The sequence below is a fragment of the Nerophis ophidion genome, linkage group LG25, assembly GCF_033978795.1.
Source record: "Nerophis ophidion isolate RoL-2023_Sa linkage group LG25, RoL_Noph_v1.0, whole genome shotgun sequence".
NCBI classification, from domain to species: Eukaryota; Metazoa; Chordata; class Actinopteri; order Syngnathiformes; family Syngnathidae; genus Nerophis; species Nerophis ophidion.
This window is the reverse complement of record NC_084635.1, coordinates 998,172-1,022,730: the sequence shown is the minus strand read 5'-3', so window position 1 is coordinate 1,022,730 and position 24,559 is coordinate 998,172. Positions and strand designations below refer to the sequence as shown.

Genomic DNA, 24,559 nt, shown 5'->3' with positions numbered 1-24,559 from the left:
GTAAGCAACCATCACGTTTGTTTCTTGTTCCAGTCCGTGTGCTAAGAGTTACCTTAGCTTCCCGTGCGCTCGGCACGTTGCCCTTTTTGCTTCCTGACTCGGTGCTAGTTTTAGCATTAGCTTCCCATGCATTCGGCACGCGTTTTCTTTTGTTGATTTTCAATCAATCAATCAATGTTTATTTATATAGCCCCAAATCACAAATGTCTCAAAGGACTGCACAAATCATTACGACTACAACATCCTCGGAAGAACCCACAAAAGGGCAAGGAAAACTCACACCCAGTGGGCAGGGAGAATTCACATCCAGTGGGACGGCAGTGACAATGCTGACTATGAGAAACCTTGGAGAGGACCTCAGATGTGGGTTGTGTCTGTTTTGTACTAGTGTTACTATTTTTTATATTAAATAAACCCCTTACCTGCAAATCCTGTCCGACTGGTCCTTAGCATCTTGGGGTTGAACAAAACGCGCATCACACTGGGCTTCCAACAACGTGACAAAAAATAAACAAAAGGCATTGAAGCATAGGGAAGGCTATGCAAAACGAATCTAAACCTGAACTGGCTACAAAGTCAACAAAAACAGAATGCTGGACGACAGCAAAGACTTGCATCGTGTGGAGCAGACGGCGTCCACAAAGTACATCCGTACATGACATGACAATCAACACTAAAATAGGAGCGCTAGACAAGAACTAAAACACTACATACAGGAAAACAGCAAAAAAACCTCCAAACAAGTCAGGGCGGGATGTGACAGGTGGTGACAGTACACCTACTTTCAGACCAGCTACAGTGAAGCATGCTTGGTTATGGTTCGAATTTTTATCCAACAATTTCGAGAACAATTTTTTATTGTCAATATCGGGGGCTGAGTTTAATTTTTCAATGCTTTCTGCTGGTGGTGTCCCTTGGGATTTTTTCAATGAAATAAATATAAAATAAAATGATATTGTTGTAGATGCCCATGTTGAGATTTACTTTACAAAAGAGAAGTGTAGGCTACTTCTCCTGTTTCCTTATTTGTATTTGACTTTACTAAATCTATTTATTATTTATTTTATTTTGATTGGATTGTTTGTTTGGATTTTACGCACCTGTAAAAAAACACTGCGCAAATTTTCCTGAAAAATGTCATTTTTGCCTCTTTGAGCTGTAATTTGACCCCCTTAGAATGCTTCAAAGTGCAAGTCAAAGCACTACTATGCAAAGCGAAAGCCATTTATCAACAACATCCAGAAAAAACAATCTGTAATTTCACCCCCTTAACATGCTTCAAAACTCACCAAATTTTACACACACATTAGGACTGGCGAAAATTGCCATCTAATAAAAAACCAAACCCCAAAAATCAAAAGTGCGCTCCAAGAATGCCTTGCATTCACGTGTGTGTGTGTGTGTGTGTGTGTGTGTGTGTGTGTGTGTGTGTGTGTGTGTGTGTGTGTGTGTGTGTGTGTGTGTGTGTGTGTGTGTGTGTGTGTGTGTGTGTGTGTGTGTGTGTGTGTGTGTGTGTGTGTGTGTGTGCGTGTGTGTGTGTGTGAAAAGCCGTAGATCTTATGTGATTGGGCCGGCACGCAAATGCAGTGCCTTTAAGGCACGCCCCCAAATATTGTTGTCTGGGTGGAAATCGGGAGAAATTCTGGAGAATGGTTGCCTCGGAAGATTTTTGGGAGGGGAACTGAAGTTCTGGAGACTCCCTGGAAAATCTGGAGGGTTGGCAAGTCTGACTGGGAGACACGACTCCCTTCTACTTCTCCCTAATCCCTCATAAAAAAACACCTAAATTTTACTTTTTGAAACTGATACAGATAATTTCCGATATTGCATTTTAAAGCATTTCTCGGCAGTCCGATATTATCGGACATCTCTAATCGGTACATTTACTGTTATCGGCCCAAAAAAAAAAAAACAAGCAATATTTTAGGCCATGCCGCCCATCTTGGCTTGCCCGTGTTTTATTAGTGGGACCCCCGCCTCTTTTTCATGTTCTATTTCTTTGTTCTAGTAGCCCTGCATGTGCAGCGTCAGAGATGTGTTTTTGTCTGCAGCGTGGACACATGTATCCAGTTAGTGCGGTGTGTGTGTGTGTGTGTGTGTGTGTGTGTGTGTGTGTGTGTGTGCGTGTGTGTGTGTGTGTGTGTGTGTGTGTGTGTGTGCGTGTGTGTGTGTGTGTGTGTGTGTGTGTGTGTGCGTGCGTGCGTGCGTGCGTGCGTGCGTGCGTGCGTGCGTGCGTGCGTGTGTGTGTGTGTGCGCGTGTGCGTGTGTGTGCACGTCAACACAGGCCTGTCATTAGTTAGGACGTAAAAGCCTCTGAACTGTAAATCGGCTCAAGATGAGGCCGAGTCAGGACGAGTCGGAGCAGACACAAATAAACAAATGCGAAAGGAAGACTATTAGTAGCCGTAAGGGGAGGACGTGTGCTTGGAGAGGTGAGCTTATGTTTGATTGAGTTTTTTTTACCCGGGTGGGAACGAGGATGTAGGTGACGTATCTGCGAAGCCGGGGTCTTGCAAACCTCATGTTTTGATAGGAAGGCCTGGTGCGGGGGGGGGTGGGGGGGGGGATGTTTGCGTGGACTCCTCAGCGGCTGGATGGGGAACAGATGTGGGAAGGCAGGCGGCCGGGCAGCCAGCCAGAGCAGCTGGGAGAAATTAAAAACAACAGCATTCCTGGAGACTGGGCGAATTACAGTGTGGAGGGGGGGGGGATAAGCGGGAGACGGGGAGAGAGTTTTAGGACTATGTGGTCACCGGCGAGGGTCTCGGCGGAGCAGCAGCGGTTGTGTCGACGGGAAGGTTGACGGGAACAGTCATGGTTGTCTGGGGCTAATGTGTTGCAGCTGGCTTTCCATCGCAGACACCAACACAAGAATACTATCTTAACTAGGGATTGTATCGATACCGAGGTGGGTATTGGTATCGGATTGATACTCGTCTAAAGGGATTCAATCAATCAATCAATCAATGTTTATTTATATAGCCCCAAATCACAAATGTCTCAAAGGACTGCACAAATCATTACGACTACAACATCCTGGGAAGAACCCACAAAAGGGCAAGGAAAACTCACACCCAGTGGGCAGGGAGAATTCACATCCAGTGGGACGCCAGTGACAATGCTGACTATGAGAAACCTTGGAGAGGACCTCAAATGTGGGCAACCCCCCCCCCCCCTTTAGGGGACCGAAAGCAATGGATGTGGAGCGGGTCTAACATGATACTGTGAAAGTTCAATCCATAGTGGCTCCAACACAGCCGCGAGAGTTCAGTTCAAAGCGGATCCAAGACAGCAGCGAGAGTCCCGTCCACAGGAAACCATCCCAAGCGGAGTCAGATCAGCAGCGTAGAGATGTCCCCAACCAATACAGGCGAGCAGTCCGTCCTGGGTCCCGACGAGCGGTCCATCCTGGGTCTCGACTCTGGACAGCCAATACTTCATCCATGGTCATCGGACCGGACCCCCTCCACAAGGGAGGGGGGGACATAGGGGAAAAAGAAAAGAAGCGGCAGATCAACTGGTCTAAAAAGGGAGTCTATTTAAAGGCTAGAGTATACAGATGAGTTTTAAGGTGAGACTTAAATGCTTCTACTGAGGTGGCATCTCCAACTGTTACCGGGAGGGCATTCCAGAGTACTGGAGCCCGAACGGAAAACGCTCTATAGCCCGCAGACTTTTTTTGGGCTCTGGGAATCACTAATAAGCCGGAGTCTTTTGAAGGCAGATTTCTTGCCGGGACATATGGTACAATACAATCGGCAAGATAGGATGGAGCTAGACCGTGTAGTATTTTATACGTAAGTAGTAAAACCTTAAAGTCACATCTTAAGTGCACAGGAAGCCAGTGCAGGTGAGCCAGTATAGGTATATATGTATGTATATATGTATATAAAGGTATATACAGTATAGGTATATATGTATGTATATATGTATATAAAGGTATATACAGTATAGGTATATATGTATGTATATATGTATATAAAGGTATATACAGTATAGGTATATATGTATGTATATATGATTATAAAGGTATATACAGTATATATGTATGTATATATGTATATAAAGGTATATACAGTATAGGTATATACGTATGTATGTATATATGTATATAAAGGTATATACAGTATAGGTATATATGTATGTATATATGTATATAAAGGTATATACAGTATATATGTATGTATATATGATTATAAAGGTATATACAGTATATATGTATGTATATATGTATATAAAGGTATATACAGTACAGGCGTAATGTGATCAAACTTTCTTGTTCTTGTCAAAAGTCTAGCAGCCGCATTTTGTACCAACTGTAATCTTTTAATGCTAGACATGGGGAGACCCCAAAATTGATACTTATGTTGAGATTTTTGAAGTGAAGTGAATTATATTTATATAGCGCTTTTCTCAAGTGGCTCAAAGTGCTTTACATAGTGAAACCCAATATCTAAGTTCCATTTAAAGCAGTGTGGGTGGCACTGGGTGCAGGTGGGTCAAGTGTCTTGCCCAAGGACACAACGGCAGTGACTAGGATGGCACAAGCGGGAATCGAACCTGCAACCCTCAAGTTGCTGGCACGGCCACTCTATCAACCGAGCTATGCCGCCCCTTTTCTACTGTAAGACAAGAAATGGCTTGATTTTCCTCAGTTTATATTCTTTTTTTGTAATTTTTCCACAAATATCTGCAGCATAGTACTTAAGTACTTTTGTTGACATTTTAATATTAATGTTTTTGTGACATTTATTTATTCGTTTTTTGCTTTTTTTGTAATGTTTTTTCATCTATTGGTCCAGAAATGACTCGATATCCCTCAGTTTGTATTCTTTTCTTGTAATTTTTCCAAAAATATCTGCATAATGGTACTTATTTCAGTACTCTTGTTTATATTTTTATATCAATGTTTTTGTAACATTTTGGCTTTTTTTTTGTAAAGTTTTTTCATCTATCGGTCCAGAAATGACTCGATTTTCCTCAGTTTATTTGTAATTGTTCCAAAAATATCTGCATAATGGTACTTATTTCAGTATTTTTGTTTACATTTTTATATCAATGTTTTTGTGACATTTTGGCTTTTTTTGTAAAGTTTTTTCATCTATCAGTCCAGAAATGACTCAGTTTATATTTTTTTCTTGTAATTTTCCACAAATATCTGCAAAATGGTACTTATTTCAGTACTTTTGTTAACAATTTAATATTTAAGTTTTTGTGAGATTTTTGCTTTTTTTTGTATTTTTTTTTCTTCCATAGGTCCAGAAAGGACTCGATTTTCCTTAGTATACATTCCTTTTTGTCATTTTTCCACAAATATCTGCATTATGATACTTAATTCAGTACTTTACATTTTAATATCAATGTTTTTGTGAAATTTTGTTTTGTTGCTTTTTTTGTAATGTTTTTTCATCGGTCCAGAAATTACTTGATTTTCCTCAGCTTATATTCTTGTAATTTTTCCACAAATATCTGAATAATGATCCTAAATTCAGTACTTTACAGTTTAATATCAATGTTTTTGTGACATTTTTTCTTTTTTTTTCTTAATGTTTTTTCTTCAATAAGATCCAGAAATGACTGAATTTTCCTCAGTTTATATTCTTTTCTTGGAATTTTTCCCCAAATATTAAAGTTAACGTACCAATGATTGTCTCACACACACCAGGTGTGGTGAAATTATCCTCTGCATTTGACCCATCACTCTTGATCACCCCCTGGGAGGTGAGGGGAGCAGTGGGCAGCAGCACTGGCCACGCCCGGGAATCATTTTTGGTGATTTCACTTCCAATTCCATCCTTTGATGTTGAGTGCCAAGCAGGGAGGTAATGGCTCCCATTTTTATAGTCTTTGGTATGGGGTTTGAACTCACAACTTACCTATCTCAGGGCGGACTCTAACCACTGAGTAGTTACTGTGGGACCCCATTTTTATGACTTGACTGTTTTTGATAATTCCTCCCGCCAACACTGATGAAGTATTGGTGCGTGCAAAACAGCAGCGGGCGGCTGTGGCCTGCGGGCCGGTTCTAACACTAATCAAATATCATCCTGTGGGGCCACAAGTAATTCTGACCCGGATCTGGCCCGCCGGCCTTGACTTTGACCCCCCTGTTTTGGAGCGTATGGTGAGACTCCAAAAGCAGGCATTTGTTCCGCCGCGCCGGGCGCTCCTGGGCTTTTCATCGGCTTTCGTCATGGCGCCGACATCTTCCCCTGGCGAGCAATCTTTTAGGCCAGATGACGTCGTGCGCGCGACCTAACTCTTTATTTCCAACGTCCACTTCCCCACGCCTGGACTTACCCTGCGTCTCGGCTAGTGTCTGCTCCTTCAGCGCGGTGGCGCAGTGGAAGCACAGATGGGGTTGCAGACTTCCTAATGTATTAAAACAGCTGAAATCCCAAGCTTGGTGTGTACGTGTGAGCCCCCCTTCAGATTATACAGCTGTCTATAATCCCACCCAGGGAGTAAACAGCCCCCTTATCCTCCGTGTCACTCCCGAAGAAGGTAACATAAGAGCGCCTGCACGGCGGTCTCTGCCAGGCGCACGCTTGAAGACGCGGCGTTGAATCAAACAGGAGCTTCACTCAGCCATATGGCCGCCTCCCCACAGGAAACGGCACGGATGGCTTGTTTGTGTGTTCGGTCGGTCCTTCTTTTGCCAGAGAAGGGCTGCTTGTACCTGGTGTGTGTTGGTGTTGGTGTTGGAAGTGTCTGGCCCCGTGCCCTTGAAGGGGTCAGATGTGTGTGTTGGTGTTGGAAGTGTCTGGCCCCGTGCCCTTGAAGGGGTCAGATGTGTGTGTTGGTGTTGGAAGTGTCTGGCCCCGTGCCCTTGAAGGGGTCAGATGTGTGTGTTGGTGTTGGAAGTGTCTGGCCCCGTGCCCTTGAAGGGGTCAGATGTGTGTGTTGGTGTTGGAAGTGTCTGGCCCCGTGCCCTTGAAGGGGTCAGATGTGTGTGTTGGTGTTGGAAGTGTCTGGCCCCGTGCCCTTGAAGGGGTCAGATGTGTGTGTTGGTGTTGGAAGTGTCTGGCCCCGTGCCCTTGAAGGGGTCAGATGTGTGTGTTGGTGTTGGAAGTGTCTGGCCCCGTGCCCTTGAAGGGGTCAGATGTGTGTGTTGGTGTTGGAAGTGTCTGGCCCCGTGCCCTTGAAGGGGTCAGATGTGTGTGTTGGTGTTGGAAGTGTCTGGCCCCGTGCCCTTGAAGGGGTCAGATGTGTGTGTTGGTGTTGGAAGTGTCTGGCCCCGTGCCCTTGAAGGGGTCAGATGTGTGTGTTGGTGTTGGAAGTGTCTGGCCCCGTGCCCTTGAAGGGGTCAGATGTGTGTGTCCACGACACACTCGCTCAGGTTCGTCCCTGACACTTTGCTTATGTTTTACTTCTTTCTTCTGCATTTGTCTTTGTTTATTCTGTGTGTAGTATTTCCTATCAGCGCTCTTATTCTGTCTGTTTCCTGCGTTTCACAGCTGTGGCTGATTGGCACCTGGCCACACCTGGTGTCAATCAGCCCGCTCCTATTTGAGACCTGCTTTGTCCTCCACTCTGCGATGGATTATTGTCGTTGCTACCTGTGGTGTCAATGCAGTGTTGCGCTGAGCTATATTTGGTAGCGGTTTGTAGCTTACAATCTTTTGTTTCCTGCTTCCAAGTTTGTTTGTTCATAGCCAAAGTTTTTTGGTTTGTACCCTTTTGGTTTTGTTCTTGTTTTAGTATTTAAAGATTAAATCCTGTTTACCTGCAAAATGCCTGCCTCCTTCTCTGGGGTTCGTGACAAACTAAGTCTGACACACTCGCCACTTGAAATACAGACCGCTGGTGCCGAGGGGCTTCTCTGGGACATCTCGGATAAAAACTAACTTTTTGTCCAGGAAATGGTCAGGTTGGTCAAAAAGTAGGACTCAGATGCCAGAGTAGGCTTTTATTTTGAAAGATGCTTTTCGCCTCCTGAGTCAGGGCAATACAACAAAGGCTGTACTCTGACTACTCGGCGAAAAAGGTTCCACAAAAAAAAAAGACATGAAAGGAGTAAATTAAAAATATCAATAGCGAAATATACTAGATATAATCTATGAAGTTTATTAATAATAAAAGACGCTCCATGTCAGTCTTGTTCCTGACAGTTTGGACTTGTTTTAGTTTTTCCTCTGCATATGTCTTTGTTTCCTTTCTTTAGTTCCTGTCAGCAATTTTATTTTGGTTCTGTTTCCTGTTTGTCTCCCTGAGCGCTGTGTCCCCTCAGCTGTGGCTGATTGGCATCTGGCCACACCTGGTGTCAATCAGCCAGCCACTATTTGAACCTGTTTTGTCCTCCAGTCAGATGCTGGATTATTGTCGTGTCGATGTCACCACTACCCGTCTGTGTCATTTCGACTTGTCTTTGAGGGCAGTTATCACCTATAGCATGTGCTCAGGTGTGCTCAGGTGTGATGACAGTTATCACCTATAGCATGTGCTCAGGTGTGATGACAGTGGTGACATATAGCATGTGCTCAGGTGTGATGACAGTGGTGACATATAGCATGTGCTCAGGTGTGATGACAGTGGTGACATATAGCATGTGCTCAGGTGTGATGACAGTGGTGACATATAGCATGTGCTCAGGTGTGATGACAGTGGTGACATATAGCATGTGCTCAGGTGTGATGACAGTGGTGACATATAGCATGTGCTCAGGTGTGATGACAGTTATCACATATAGCATGTGCTCAGGTGTGATGACAGTGGTGACATATAGCATGTGCTCAGGTGTGATGACAGTGGTGACATATAGCATGTGCTCAGGTGTGATGACAGTGGTGACATATAGCATGTGCTCAGGTGTGATGACAGTGGTGACATATAGCATGTGTTCAGGTGTGATGACAGTGGTGACATATAGCATGTGCTCAGGTGTGATGACAGTGGTGACATATAGCATGTGCTCAGGTGTGATGACAGTGGTGACATATAGCATGTGCTCAGGTGTGATGACAGTGGTGACATATAGCATGTGCTCAGGTGTGATGACAGTGGTGACATATAGCATGTGCTCAGGTGTGATGACAGTTATCACATATAGCATGTGCTCAGGTGTGATGACAGTGGTGACATATAGCATGTGCTCAGGTGTGATGACAGTGGTGACATATAGCATGTGCTCAGGTGTGATGACAGTGGTGACATATAGCATGTGCTCAGGTGTGATGACAGTGGTGACATATAGCATGTGTTCAGGTGTGATGACAGTGGTGACATATAGCATGTGCTCAGGTGTGATGACAGTTATCACATATAGCATGTGCTCAGGTGTGATGACAGTGGTGACATATAGCATGTGCTCAGGTGTGATGACAGTGGTGACATATAGCATGTGTTCAGGTGTGATGACAGTGGTGACATATAGCATGTGCTCAGGTGTGATGACAGTGGTGACATATAGCATGTGCTCAGGTGTGATGACAGTGGTGACATATAGCATGTGCTCAGGTGTGATGACAGTGGTGACATATAGCATGTGCTCAGGTGTGATGACAGTGGTGACATATAGCATGTGCTCAGGTGTGATGACAGTGGTGACATATAGCATGTGTTCAGGTGTGATGACAGTGGTGACATATAGCATGTGCTCAGGTGTGATGACAGTTATCACATATAGCATGTGCTCAGGTGTGATGACAGTGGTGACATATAGCATGTGCTCAGGTGTGATGACAGTGGTGACATATAGCATGTGTTCAGGTGTGATGACAGTGGTGACATATAGCATGTGTTCAGGTGTGATGACAGTGGTGACATATAGCATGTGCTCAGGTGTGATGACAGTGGTGACATATAGCATGTGTTCAGGTGTGATGACAGTGGTGACATATAGCATGTGTTCAGGTGTGATGACAGTGGTGACATATAGCATGTGTTCAGGTGTGATGACAGTGGTGACATATAGCATGTGCTCAGGTGTGATGACAGTGGTGACATATAGCATGTGCTCAGGTGTGATGACAGTGGTGACATATAGCATGTGCTCAGGTGTGATGACAGTGGTGACATATAGCATGTGTTCAGGTGTGATGACAGTGGTGACATATAGCATGTGCTCAGGTGTGATGACAGTGGTGACATATAGCATGTGCTCAGGTGTGATGACAGTGGTGACATATAGCATGTGTTCAGGTGTGATGACAGTGGTGACATATAGCATGTGCTCAGGTGTGATGACAGTGGTGACATATAGCATGTGCTCAGGTGTGATGACAGTGGTGACATATAGCATGTGTTCAGGTGTGATGACAGTGGTGACATATAGCATGTGTTCAGGTGTGATGACAGTGGTGACATATAGCATGTGCTCAGGTGTGATGACAGTGGTGACATATAGCATGTGCTCAGGTGTGATGACAGTGGTGACATATAGCATGTGTTCAGGTGTGATGACAGTGGTGACATATAGCATGTGCTCAGGTGTGATGACAGTGGTGACATATAGCATGTGCTCAGGTGTGATGACAGTGGTGACATATAGCATGTGTTCAGGTGTGATGACAGTGGTGACATATAGCATGTGCTCAGGTGTGATGACAGTGGTGACATATAGCATGTGCTCAGGTGTGATGACAGTGGTGACATATAGCATGTGTTCAGGTGTGATGACAGTGGTGACATATAGCATGTGTTCAGGTGTGATGACAGTGGTGACATATAGCATGTGCTCAGGTGTGATGACAGTGGTGACATATAGCATGTGCTCAGGTGTGGTGACAGTGGTGACATATAGCATGTGTTCAGGTGTGATGACATTGGTGACATATAGCATGTGTTCAGGTGTGATGACAGTGGTGACATATAGCATGTGCTCAGGTGTGATGACAGTGGTGACATATAGCATGTGTTCAGGTGTGATGACAGTGGTGACATATAGCATGTGTTCAGGTGTGATGACAGTGGTGACATATAGCATGTGCTCAGGTGTGATGACAGTGGTGACATATAGCATGTGCTCAGGTGTGATGACAGTGGTGACATATAGCATGTGCTCAGGTGTGATGACAGTGGTGACATATAGCATGTGCTCAGGTGTGATGACAGTGGTGACATATAGCATGTGTTCAGGTGTGATGACAGTGGTGACATATAGCATGTGCTCAGGTGTGATGACAGTGGTGACATATAGCATGTGCTCAGGTGTGCTCAGGTGTGATGACAGTGGTGACATATAGCATGTGCTCAGGTGTGGTGACAGTGGTGACATATAGCATGTGTTCAGGTGTGATGACAGTGGTGACATATAGCATGTGCTCAGGTGTGATGACATTGGTGACATATAGCATGTGCTCAGGTGTGCTCAGGTGTGCTCAGGTGAGTCCAACACGCTGCAGTCCTGTAAGATAAGATAGGAATCCAATGTGTCATGTTGTTAACACAAGGAGGGAAAATGTTTCTTCTTCATCTTCATCTTTTTCTTCTTCTTCTTCTTCTCCTTCAGCTTCTTCTTCTCCTTCTTCTTCTTCTTCAGCTTCCCCTCCTTCTTCTTCATTTTTTTCTTTTGTTTCTTTTCTCCATCTCTTTCTTCTACAATTTCTCCTTCTCCTCCTTCTTTGGCTTGTCCATTCTTTTCTTAATCCTCTTTCACCTCATTATGCTTTCCCTCTTTATTTTTCCTCCCTTTCTTCCTTTGCCTTCTCCTCTTACTTGGTTTCTTCATTTTCTTTTTATTGAGTTTCTCCGTCTTTATTGTTTCTTTTTTTATTCTTGTCTATTTCTCCTTCTTCTCCTTTACTTTCTTCTCTTTGTTATTTTGCTTTCTCTTTCTCCTTCTCTTTGTACTTCTCTCTCTTCCGTTTTCCTTTTCTCCTGCATCTCTTTCTTCTGCCATTTCTCTTTCCCTTCCTTCTTTAGCTTCTCCATTCTTTTCTTCATCCCCTTTCACCTCCTCTTTATTATTTCCCTCGTTCTTCTCCTTCCCCTTCATTTTTCTATTTCTCCTCCTTCTCATCCGTCTTTTTTTCTCCTCCCTTTCATCCATTGCCTTCTTCTCCCTTTACTTTGTTTCTTCTTCTTCTTCTTCTTTTTCTTTTTCTTTAGCTTTTCCTCCTTATTTCTTTTTCTTATTTTTGTGTACTTATTCTTCCTCTCCTTTCCCTTCCTCTTTTTTGTTCTTTCTCCTTTGCCTTCTTCTCCCTCTCTCCCTCTTCCTTCTTATTTTCCTCTTTCTCCTTTTCTTCGTCCTCTTTCATCTCCTCATTCTTCCTTCCCTCCTTCTACCCGCCGCACCCTGTGAGAGGGCGGTATATCACGCTCACAACACGTTGGCAAGTTTGCTCCCTCTCGGCATGGGCGTGAAGGTTGCAAACAGGAGTGAGAATGGCACAAGAAAGCCGTGGTGATGTCAAGATTGTGTTTGTGTGATATCTGTGTGTGTGTTTCCATCACAGGCGTACAAAGCAGCACAAATCCACTGTGCCACCCATTTGCTTCGCACCGCCGCGTCTGCTCTTGCCTTGTTTGGTCCTGGAAGGGTGTCTGGCAGAAGACCGGGGTGGAGCGGGATGGAGCCGGGCTGAAAGTCGCTCCCCGGTGACGGACAGCAGCAGATCCAGCTGCACTTGTCCCTGGCAGTCAAGTTGGCTTGTCTGAAGCAGGGGCGGGCGGGGACGAGAAGGGACAGCCGGCCCAGGACTGTGTGCATGTGCGTGTTGGAGGTTAGATGGCGGGGCCGCTGATTGGGATGTCAGAGCTGCACGGTGTGTGAGAAGGGGGCGAGGGCTTAGTCTCAGTTAGCGGCAGCTGAGCGGGTGAGCAGGTGTTGCCGCATGTCTCCCAGGCCTGGCTTTCTCCAACCAGCGGAGACACGATAACACATAGTCCAGGGGGTGTCAAAAGTATGCCCCGCAAACAGATTGCCAAGTATAAAAATGGTGCTTTTTTTAATTAAAAAAAAAGAAACTGCTGTTCAAAATGTGGCCACCGGATGTCACAATAGCAATTCTGTTAGGCAAGCAAACGGTTCATAGATAAAAGTGAAGGTTTAAGTACCAATTATGGTCTCACAAGGCTTCACGATGGCAGAGGGGTTAGTGCGTCTGTCTCACAATACAAAGGTCCTGAGTAGTCAGGGTTCAATTCCGGCCTCGGGATCTTTCTGTGTGGAGTTTGCATGTTCTCCCCGCGACTGCGTGGGTTCCCCAAGGTTCCTCCCACTTCCAAAGACATGCACCTGGGGATTGGTTGATTGGCAACACTAAATGGTCCCTAGTGTGTGAATGTTGTCTATCTGTGTTGGCCCTGCGATGAGGTGGTGACTTGTCCAGGGTGTACGCCGCCTTCCGCCCGATTGTAGCTGAGATAGGCACCCGCGACCCCAAAGGGAATAAGTAGGAATAAGTATGGATGGATGGATTGTCTCACACACACTCTTGGCATGGGGAAATGTGTCCTCTGCATTTGACCCATCACCCTTCATCAGCCCTTGGGAGGTGAGGGGAGCAGTGAGCAGCAGTGGTGGCCGCGCCCAGTAATCATTTTTGGGGATTCAGCCCCAAATTCCAACGCTTGATAAAAAATTTTGCTTTTTTTTATTTTTATTTTTATTTTAATTTTTTTTAACAAAAGAAACTGCTGTTCAAAATGTGGCCACCAGATGTCACAATAGCAATTATGTTAGGCAAGCAAACGGTTTATATATTCAAGTTCAAGTGCCATTGATTGTCTCACACACGCACTTAATATGGTGAAATTATCCTCTGCATTTGACCCATCACCCTTCATCAGCCCCTGGGAGGTGAGGGGAGCAGTGAGCAGCAGTGGTGGTCGCGCCCAGTAATCATTTTGGTGATTTAACCCCCAATTCCAAGCCTTGATGCTGAGTGCCAAGCAGGGAGGTAATGGCTCCCATTTTTATAGTCTTTGGTATGACTCGGCCGGGGTTTGAACTCACAGCCTTCCGATCTCAGGGCGGACAAACTAACCACAAATCCACTGAACAGGTTTTACTCAGAGATTCCTCAGAACTTTTCACAGACTTGAAGTTGTACGTTTGAGTTGTGCTTTTTTTTTGACCAGCGTAAAACAAAGAAAACAACCTGGAGTTGTCGTTATGTTTAAGTTATCATGCCGTGATTTTACCATCATGATCCACTTGGGAATAAATGTTCCTCCATGCGGCCCCCGAGCTGAAATGAGTTTGAAGCCCAGGCTGAGGGTGGAGTCGGCTCTCTTGGTTGCTTTGTTGGGTCTGCTCCTGTCTCTGGCCAACACCGCAGTGTATATATTGTTTTTTTTTTAGTTGTTGTTTGTTTTTGTTTTACTTTTGTGGCTGTGTGTATAAGCGGCTGGTTGCATCAGCTCTGCTCTTTTCATGTCCTTTGTGTTCTTTGATGGTTCCCTCTTACACACATTGTGTGCTATGACTATGAGGTGTTTTCTTCTTCCTTGGCCTCAGTCTGGACTCCCTCTCCCCAGGCTTAGACTGATTTTTTTTTTTTTCTAGTCTCCCTGTAATGTTTGTCTGATCTTGAATGGGATTGTGCTGAAAATCTTGATATCCCCTCTGGAATTATTAAAGTATTTCTGATTCGGATTCGGATTCCCCTGAGATACCGTATTTCCTTGATTTGACGCCGGGGCGCTAATTAATTTAAAACCTCTTCTCACTTCGGCATTTACCAAAGGCATGCGGTAAAGGCAAGCATGCGCTAATTATTTTAAAACCTCTTCACACTCCGGTGCTTACCAAAGGCATGGGGTAAATTTAGGCCTGCGCTTATAAATTTGAGTGTGATGTAAGGATACCATCATGAAAAGCACATTTAATATAAAATACATTTATTATGGTCTTACTTTTACTTATAAATGAAGTCCATGCGCAGCTCCTTCTGATCAAAAGCATCGATAACTTGTTTATAGAAGTCTTCCTTATCTTTCTTCATTTTTAAAAGTCTCTCTGTCTGGATGGAGATCTTCCTTTATTACCTCCTGCTTCCATTGAAAGTCCAGTTTAGAAAACTGTTTTATTTTAGATATGTAATCCTCCATGTTAAAAGTGCAAGCGAGAGGAAAAAATAAAGGATGGCTGCTCACTCTTGCTGCTTGTTGTCACTTCTTCTGCAGCCGAGTAGTCGCAAGAAGGATCACTAGCGCCCTCTACCACCAGGAGGCGGGAGTCATTTAATGACTCATATTTGACACACGCAGCTACGGTATATTAATAAAACATAGCTGCTTACTGTTCTTTTTAGCATATTCAATAGCTTGGACCTTAAATCCTACTGAATAGCTCTTAATCTTCTTCCCTTTATGCCATTTCAAATGATTGAAATCAGCCTCCTCCATTTTGAAAATGATGACAGGTGAAGTGTCACTCGTGACGTGACGAGTTTGACCCGGTGGAAATTCTAGGCATGCGCTAATTATTTTGCGAAACGAGTTTGACCCGGCAGTAATTCTAGGCAGGCACATACTATAAACCCGGCGGCAATTGAAGGAAATACGGTAGTCTAAGTCACTTCCGCACCATGCAATGATTTCCCAGGACCGTTCCAACGCGGGTCTTGGTTTCAGGAAACGCTGGCTTGTTTCTTTCGTCCCTTTTTTCACAATCGCTCTTCTTTTTTTGTGTGTGTCCTCGCCAGGTAGCAGAGTCCAGAAGGTTGGAACAATGCCAGATTCACCTGCGGATGTGAAAACCCAGCCCAGGTCCACCCCACCCACCATGCCTCCTCCACCCCCGGCTGTCAGCCAAGCAACCAGTCGTAATGCCTCCTTCACCCCCACCACCAGTAAATCAAGTAAACACCTCCTCTTCTTGGTTTCTTTTTGCTTTTTATGCGTCGACAAATATACTGCCCAGCTTTTCTTCCAATGTTCTTGATTTGTGCTCAAGCACCGTGTCGGCAGGCGATGGACCGAGCGGGTCAGGCAACAACTTGCTGTTCATAGAAAGCTCTTGGAAATGAGTTTGTTTACCAAACGTCTGGAAGTAAAGTGGCGCTGTATGCCGGGCAAAAGTATATTATTATGTGAGAAGATGTGACTGCACGTAAACATTAGTCGCGGAGCCTCTAAAAGTGGCCCGATTCCGAGAAATACACGATTGTGCCCACAAGTCGATGAATATTGTGGTAAAGCAGAGCGCTAATGGAAGAAAACACTTCAGCTCATCTTTTCAGTCTTTTATTTGTCTTTCTTGTTGCTTGCATATCAGAGACATTAAGTGGCTTGATGGGAGAAGTAACAATAGTAGGAGTCATGCTTTGTGCCTGCAATCCGAGCTGACTATTTTATTTTTATTTTTTTTTGTGATGATTTGCCTCTTTTGTGACTTGCAGTCAGTCGTCCCTTGTTTATCAGCGGCGGAATGGTTCCAGGTCCAAAACCCATTTCCGTGTCGTAGAATTTGGATTTTAAAAAATTGATCATTTCATATTTAGAGCATTTACAAACTTTTTGCAACCTTCTAAATAGGTTTGTACCATAATTGGGAAATATAACACCCTTACACTCACCTTTAACCTTGTTTACATACATACATACATACATACATACATACATACATACATACATACATACATACATACATACATACATATATATATATATATATATATATATATATATATATATGTATGTATGTATGTATGTATGTATGTATGTATGTATAGTCAAGGTTTCTGTGGTTTATCCATTATACAGTGTATAATACCGGGATAGAGCAGAATATATGTTAGGTCAGGAAAAAACACAAGAGACTATATCATCCCTACAAGCCTGTTTTGCAGGTTTGCCTGCGAAACAGGCTTGTTGGGATGATATAGCCTCTAATGTTTTTTCCTGACCTTATGTGTGTATGTGTATGTGTGTGTATATGTGTGTATTATTTATCATCCGGTCTGGATGATAAATAATAAACAGTTTCTCTTTTAAGCATAGGTTGCATCTTTTATTACCTCTGTTGTAAGGCAAATTCTTGCATCCAGCACACCTTACAACAGTGGTAATAAAAGATGCAACCTATGCTTAAAAGACAAACTGTTTATTATATATCATCCAGACCTGTCATCCCTCAACAAGTGCAGTGAAATCATATCAACATGCCGCCACAGACGGAAACACCTCCCAGGTAACACATGAGCCAATCACCACACCCTACACCTGCCTGTACCCACCCACTCTGTGCCCTACATAAACCATTGTATGTGAATGCTTCCATTAAAATCTCCTGATGATTGAGGCAACCCCTCATGAAACACTTCTGTAGAGATGAAGTAGTCTTGTGATTTTTCCCACACCTACATATATATATATATATATTATTTTAAGAAAATATAATACTTAATTTTAGTAAAATAGTGCGATGTTAGAGTAGTGAGGAATTATCCAGTCTGATTGAACTTGATTGATTATCTCTCAATGTTTTCAGGCACAGTGGAGTTGAGTATTGAACATTTGTGTAATTTGATCCTCCAAAGTTTGTTGAAGTTACTTGAGTGTCAAGTGTGCTCACCGTGGGCGTGTCTTCCAAGCTAAATACCCTTCCTGTCCACAAGAGTCTTTGTAGCACTGTGTGTGTTTGTGTGTGTGTGCGTGTGTGTGTGTGTGTGTGTGTGTGTGTGTGTGTGTGTGTGTGTGTGTGTGTGTGTGTGTGTGTGTGTTGTTTACCAGCCGGCAGGGGGGCATCAGCCCGGGTGGCGTTGCGGCGAGGAGGCCACTTTCTTCCCTATATAGCAATGTTGTTTCACCTGTTCTGGCGGCTGGTCAGTGGTGTGGCGCTCTCCTTGGACGCCTCGCTCCCTCTTCCTCAACACAAGTGTGGCGCTCTCCTTGGACGCCTCGCTCCCTCTTCCTCAACACAAGTGTGGCGTGTTGGGATCACATGCTTCATGCCACACACTGCATGCTTCATGCCACACACTGCATGCTTCATGCCACACACTGCATGCTTCATGCCACACACTGCATGCTTCATGCCACACACTGCATGCTTCATGCCACACACTGCATGCTTCATGCCACACACTGCATGCTTCATGCCACACACTGCATGCTTCATGCCACACACTGCATGTACACACCACTGTTTGACGAAAGATAACATAACATTACTCCAGGTGACAACGGAATGCTTCAGAAAATATCAGTTGCTATGTAGAGTGGTGCTTTCCATCATTTTCAGCAGACTGCATTGCAAAATGATGAACCCCACTCTTCCCCAGTATTTCAAGTGTAAGCATAATAACTGTATTATAGTGGCCATGTTTGCTGTTTCCCCTGAGAGGTTACACTATTCAGGAAGACTTGTCATATTTATTTGGGGGAAATTACTGTATTTTATAATATTGTTATAATATTGCCAACATTTTTAAGTTTTCCTATAAAATGACGACTCTATTCATAAAATTGCTTCTGTTTACTATTGAGTAAAATTCCCGAGTTGTATCATAATATCGCGCAAATGTTCAGTTTTTCTTGTAAAAGTTTGACTGGCGTTGACTAAAATGACGACTTTTATTATAACGCTGCCAAAATTCTACATTTTTCTTGTGAAACTGTGACCTTTTTTCTTGTGAAATTCAACTCATTTTTTACAACAAGCTTTTTTTCATATTGGCATAGTATGTATATGTTATTAATGTTGTAAATACAAATATTTATCATTCGAGAAAGGGTGGTCCTAAAGATAGGTCCAAAGAAGGTAGCAAATGCAAGAAGATGTTTGTGTGTGTCCTTGTATTTTTACCCTTCTTGAGATATCAAAAGGGAAAAGTACCTTCCATATGAGGAGGTGTGAATAAGTTAGGACATACTGTAAATCATGGTCCCAATTCGGAAAACATTTGCATTTGCAACCCTGGTGGTGAAATTGATCGAAACTAGGGTGGTCCCAACAAAAGAGGGACTGTATGTCGGTTATAAAAGGGCTCTCCCTCTGGTCAACATAGGAAATAACAAGTGTGTGTAAGAAATTGAAATGCGCCCCTTTGGCCAAAATGTATCCCAAAAAATAAAATACTTATGTACAGAGAGACATACTGTGATAACTTGAAGTATATACTGAAAATGAAAAACCAGTTACGAAAAAAATCAAATTAAATAACTAAAAGCAGTCGTTTTCTCACAATGTGTCGACTTTTTTCTTATAGAACTGGGAACAATTTCTCTTCTTTCTGTTTCTGTAATATTACAATATTTTCTCGTAAAATTCTTTTTTTTTTATGTAAAATCGTTACTTTTTAATGCAAAATGGTGACCTTTGTCATTTAAAATTCAGATTTTTATCACAGTATTGCCCTTTTTTTTTGTTCTTGTAAAACGGTAAAATTTGGATTATTCGTATAACATTGCCAAAATTTCAAAGTTATGTTATAAAATTGTGACTTTTGTCGAGTAAAATTACGACTCTTTTCATAAAACCGTCAAAATGTTAAGCTTTTCTTGTAAAATTGCGACTGTTATCGAGTAAAATTCCAACTTTTCTCGTAATATTGCACAAATGTTCAGTTTTTCTTGTAACATTCTGATTTGCGTTGAGTAAAATGATGACTTTTACTATAATATTGCCAACATTTTAAGTTTTTCTTGTGAAATTCCAACTCATTTTTCACAACAAGATTTTTTATATTTACATACTTTGTAAATGATATTATTATTGTACATAAAAATCTTTATATATCTAGAAAGGGTGGTCCTAAAGAAGCATTTTTCAGAGGTCTCAGTTAGGTAAAAAATACAAGTGTGTGTGTGTGTGTGTGCGTGTGTATGTGTGTGAGAGACATGAAGACGGAAAAGTAGCTTCCATATGAGGAGGTGTGAACAAGTTAGGACATAAGTCCTGGTCCCAATACGGAAGACCATTGCCTCTAATAGAGAATGTCTCATCTGCACCCCTGCTGGTGAAATCCAGCAAACTAAGGGTGGTCCCAAAAAAGAGGGATTTTTCACATTGTGACTGTATGTCGCTTTTAAAAGTGCTCCCCCTCTGGTCAACATATGAAATAACAAGTGTGTGTAAGAAATTTAAATGCACCACCTTTGGCCAAAATGTTTTTTTTTTTAAATAAATAAATATGTATATAGAGACATGCTGTAATAACTTGAAGTCAATAATGACGATTAAAAACAATTACAATCAAAAATTATTTTTTTTTTTTAAATAACTTAAGGCAGTCTTTTTCTCCCAATCTGTCAACTTTTTTCTTATAAAAGTGGGAACAATTTCTCATATTCTCTCTGTTTCTGTAATATTGCAATATTTTGCTGTAAAATTATTTTTTTATGTAAAATCATTACATTTTTATGTAAAATTATCACTTTTTAATGCAAAACGGGTGACATTTGTCATATAAAATTCTGACTCTTATCACAATATTGCCAATTCTTTTTTTGTTCTTGTAAAACAGGGACATTTTTTTAAATAAAATTATGACTTTTGTCATATTATACCAAGTAAGTTATAATATTGCCAAAATGTTTAAGTTTTCCTATAAAATTGCGAATTGTCGGGTAAAATTACGACTCTTTTCATAAAATTGGCAAAATCTTAAGCTTTTCTTCTAAAATTGCGACAGTTTTTGAGTAAAATTCCAACTTTTATTATAATATCGCACAAATGTTCAGTTTTTCTTGCACAATTTTGACTTGCGTTGACTAAAATGATGACTTTTATTATAACACTGCCAAAATTGTACGTTTTTCTTGTGCTATTGTGAACTTTTTCTAGTGAAATTCCAACAAATTTTTCACAACAAGCTTTTTTATATTGGCATAGTATGTATATATTATCAATGTCCATCCATCCATCTTAAGCTTTTCTTGTAAAATTGCGACTGTTTTTGAGTAAAATCCCAACTTTTCTCATAATATCGCACAGTTGTTCAGACTTTTATTTTAACACTGCCAAAATTCTAAATTTTCTTGTGAAATTGGGAACTTTTTTTGGTGAAATTCCAACAATTTTTTCACAACAAGATTGTTTACATATGCATAGTATGTATATATTATTAATTTCGTAAATACAAATATTTCTATACATAGAAAAGGGTGGTCCTAAAGAGGTAGGTGTTTTTCTCAGGTCCCAAGAAGGTGAAAAATACAAGAATGTGTGTGTTTGTGTGTATGTATATACATTTCTGAGCACATTAAGAAAACGCAAGCGATTACAGGAATACGAGTACGAATGTTGATACTATTCTCAACCCTCAAAGCTGCAAATCTGCTTTCAGCTGGTGGACATGTGCAGCCCCACATTTAGCTGCACACCTGCCGTCGGAATAAAAGCAACACGGGCCACCGCACTATTTTTGGCACCTCATTTACAAGTTCCTCTTATAGTTGTGTCCTAGTGAGGGAGTTTGCTGGTGAGGGAAATAGACACAAGAGCAGGTGGACGTCGAGGAGAGTCCAAATCCTAACACTTGCGAGACAGCTGAAGTTTGCACACAAAAGTGGACGCGTGATTGCGATAATGAAGGCCTACTTCGTTCGTGTGTGTGTGTGTGTGTGTGTGTGTGTGTGTGTGTGTGTGTGTGTGTGTGTGTGTGTGTGTGTGTGTGTGTGTGTGTGTGCGCTTGTGTTTAATCTTCCGTGCACTCAGCAGCAAGCGCCCATCTTGCCCCCAGATGTGGCAGATGCCCCTCGGGCTCCTGAGAAACAAAATGACCCAATTCCCGTTGCCTCTCCCCCCCGCCCCCCCTTCTGTCTGTCCTGCAGTGCTAAACGGGAGCAGCCACTCTCCCACCTCGCTGAACGGCGCCCCGTCCACGCCGAACGGCTTCAGTAACGGGCCGGCCATGTCGTCCACGTCCTCGCTCTCCAACCAGCAGCTCCCGCCGGCCTGCGGCGCCCGGCAGCTGTGCAAGCTGAAGCGCTTTCTGACCACGTTGCAGCAGTTCGGCAACGACATCTCGCCCGAGATCGGGGAACGAGTGCGCAGCCTCGTGTTGGGTCTGGTGGTGAGTCCGTCAAACGTGCATCCAGTCCATTCGTACAAAACTTCATTGGTGAAACGTTTGTCATGTTTCCCATTACAAACTGTGTAAGCATAAATAATCAGTTTTATCTTCGACAAAAGTCGCTTTTAGTAAAGAAATGCACGCTTTCAAGACACTATTGTTGCGTCTGTGTCCGATGTCGCGACGGTCGTGTTCCCAGGATGTGAAACGACGGGTAGAAGTCTTTTAATACCGGATAACAAGGCAAAAAGAATCTGAATATAGGTGCACAGAAAAGCTCAAGGCAACACTAAGATTAAAGCAACAAGACTGGAACAAAAATCGTAAAAACTGTCAAATAAGGCAAACCATGGACCTGAGTGCAATTAGTGGCGACAGCAGGTGGGTACACTAGTCACTAAACAGAAACGAGTAAATGTTTCTTTACATACCTTAATTGTTTCCAAACGGTGCCTGCAACATTCGCAGTAAAATGGCTGAACATAATAAACAGAAGCCGTCATCACGGACGATGCGGCCATGTCGTCTACGTCCTCGCTCTCCAACCGGCAGCTGTGCAAGCTGAAGGGCTTTCTGACCACGTTGCAGCGGTTCGGCCCGATATTGGGGAGTTAGTGCACAGCCTCGTGTTGCGGCTGGTGGTGAGTCCGTCCAGTCGACTTTTACAAACTTGATTGTTTCTTGAACATGGTTGGTTAACTGAAACTATGTAGAGTTCCCCATTAGACACAATGTAAACGTAAATAATCGGTCTAAGCCTCGACAAATGTCAGTTTTAGTAAAGAAATACACACTTTTAAGACACTATTGTTGCGTTTGTGTCCAATGTTGCGACGGTGGTGTTCCCAGGATGTGAAATGACGGGTAGAAGTCTTTTAACACCGAATAACAAGGCAAAACCAAACGCTAAAAGAACTGAATATAGGTGCACAGAAAAGCTCAAGGCAACACTAAGCTTAAGGCAACAAGACTGGAACAAAAATCGTAAAAACTGTCAAATAAGGCAAACCATGGACCTGAGCGCAATTAGTGGCGACAGCAGGTGGGTACACTAGTCACTAAACAGAAACGAGTGTGTATAATCATCGCACCCAGCAACGGAAATATAAACAAAGGAAACAAAAATAGACTTAAACATAGTAGAACTTTACTGAACACAAAACAAGAGATGGGACAGGTCTTGACAACTATAATGTATACCGTATTTTCCGGACTCCTTTTAAACATTTTGAACCACATACAGCCTGCCTTATATTGTTCTTACAAGCTGGTTGCAGCGTAGTCATCAAGACGCCATATAAATGGCGAGCCTTATCACTAATGCTAGCCTCAGAAATGCTATCCCCGGCTTTTTCTTTTCGTATATATATATATATATATATATATATATCTCCAAGAGTCCACATTAGTTGCACTGCTGAACTGCTTGTGACTTGTCTTGCACAGAACTCAACACTAACCATTGAAGAGTTTCATTCCAAACTTCACGAAGCTACCAACTTCCCTCTAAGGCCTTTCGTCATTCCCTTCCTGAAGGTAAATATACTGCATGGACACAAGTTTAGTTTGCATACTTTCACACATGTTTGTGTATAAGTAATATGCAACTATGATTATTTGATACTTGTTTACATTAACAAATGTAATGTATTGCACTGCAATATTGTTCAATGTAGGACACTCATTACGACATGTGTAGTTTGTGTGCTATTGTGTGCTTGGCTGTTGTGTAGCTGCAAGCTCCGGGCAGCCTATGTTTATTATTCTGTGCATATCGGAGGACATTTAGACGTTTAACTGGATGTCTAGTAAACTATTTGTATCGGAGATTTTAGATGCAGTCCGAATAAAGCATCGGTATCAAACTCAAGGCCCTGGGGCCCAGATCTGCGCCACGGCATCATTTTATCCGGCCTGCAAACACCTGGAAATGACACGTGTCAATAAAGTACTTCATATTTTCTCACAAAAATTAATTGATTTTTAGCATTTTAACAGAAAAAATATATATGTACTGCTTGAAATGGCATAGCTTTTTAATCTTTAATTATAATATTCCAACATATAATTATCATACTTTCCAAACATGTTTTTGTATATATAAAAAAAAGACTTAACTTTACAGCAAACTACCCATCAAAATAATAATACATTTTACGTTATTCTTTACAGCATATTACTGTGAATGAAATAAAAAAAAACTACTACTGTTTTTTTGTGTTCAAATTCTGTTGACTGAGCTGACAGTTTTTTGACTGTAAAAGCGATGGTTGTTGTTTTTAATCCAATCCAATCCACTTTATTTACATAACACATTTAAACAACAATAACGTTTCCAAAGTGCTGCACAGCCATGTTAAAAACAATTGTAGAAAATAAATAAATAAATAAAATAAAATAAAAAAAGTATATATATATATATATATATATTATGCTCCACCAATGACTGAATAAAAACAAAAAATAAATAAATATAAAACCAATAAAACCAATATAAAAACAAATATGATTAAAAACTATTTTAAAGGGTAAAATCAATTAAAAGAGTAAAATAGAAATCAAAGTGTATAAAAAACACAGAGGAGCACACAACTCACGTAGTGTTAAAAGCCAAAGAATAAAAGTGGGTCTTAAGACGAGACTTAAAAGAG

At 42.2% G+C, this 24,559-nt stretch overlaps 1 protein-coding gene across 6 annotated transcripts in view; it reads left to right on the top strand.

Moving 5' to 3' along the window:
• The window catches only part of cbfa2t3 (CBFA2/RUNX1 partner transcriptional co-repressor 3), a 169,660-nt gene that overhangs the window by 91,846 nt on the left and 53,255 nt on the right, over positions 1-24,559 (top strand). For all 6 annotated transcript variants that reach the window (XM_061887515.1, XM_061887514.1, XM_061887513.1 and 3 more), the window contains exons 2-4: positions 15,594-15,749; positions 21,667-21,908; positions 23,355-23,444. In XM_061887515.1, the coding sequence (XP_061743499.1) occupies positions 15,594-15,749; positions 21,667-21,908; positions 23,355-23,444 (488 nt within the window). The remainder of the gene's footprint in view (positions 1-15,593; positions 15,750-21,666; positions 21,909-23,354; positions 23,445-24,559) is intronic.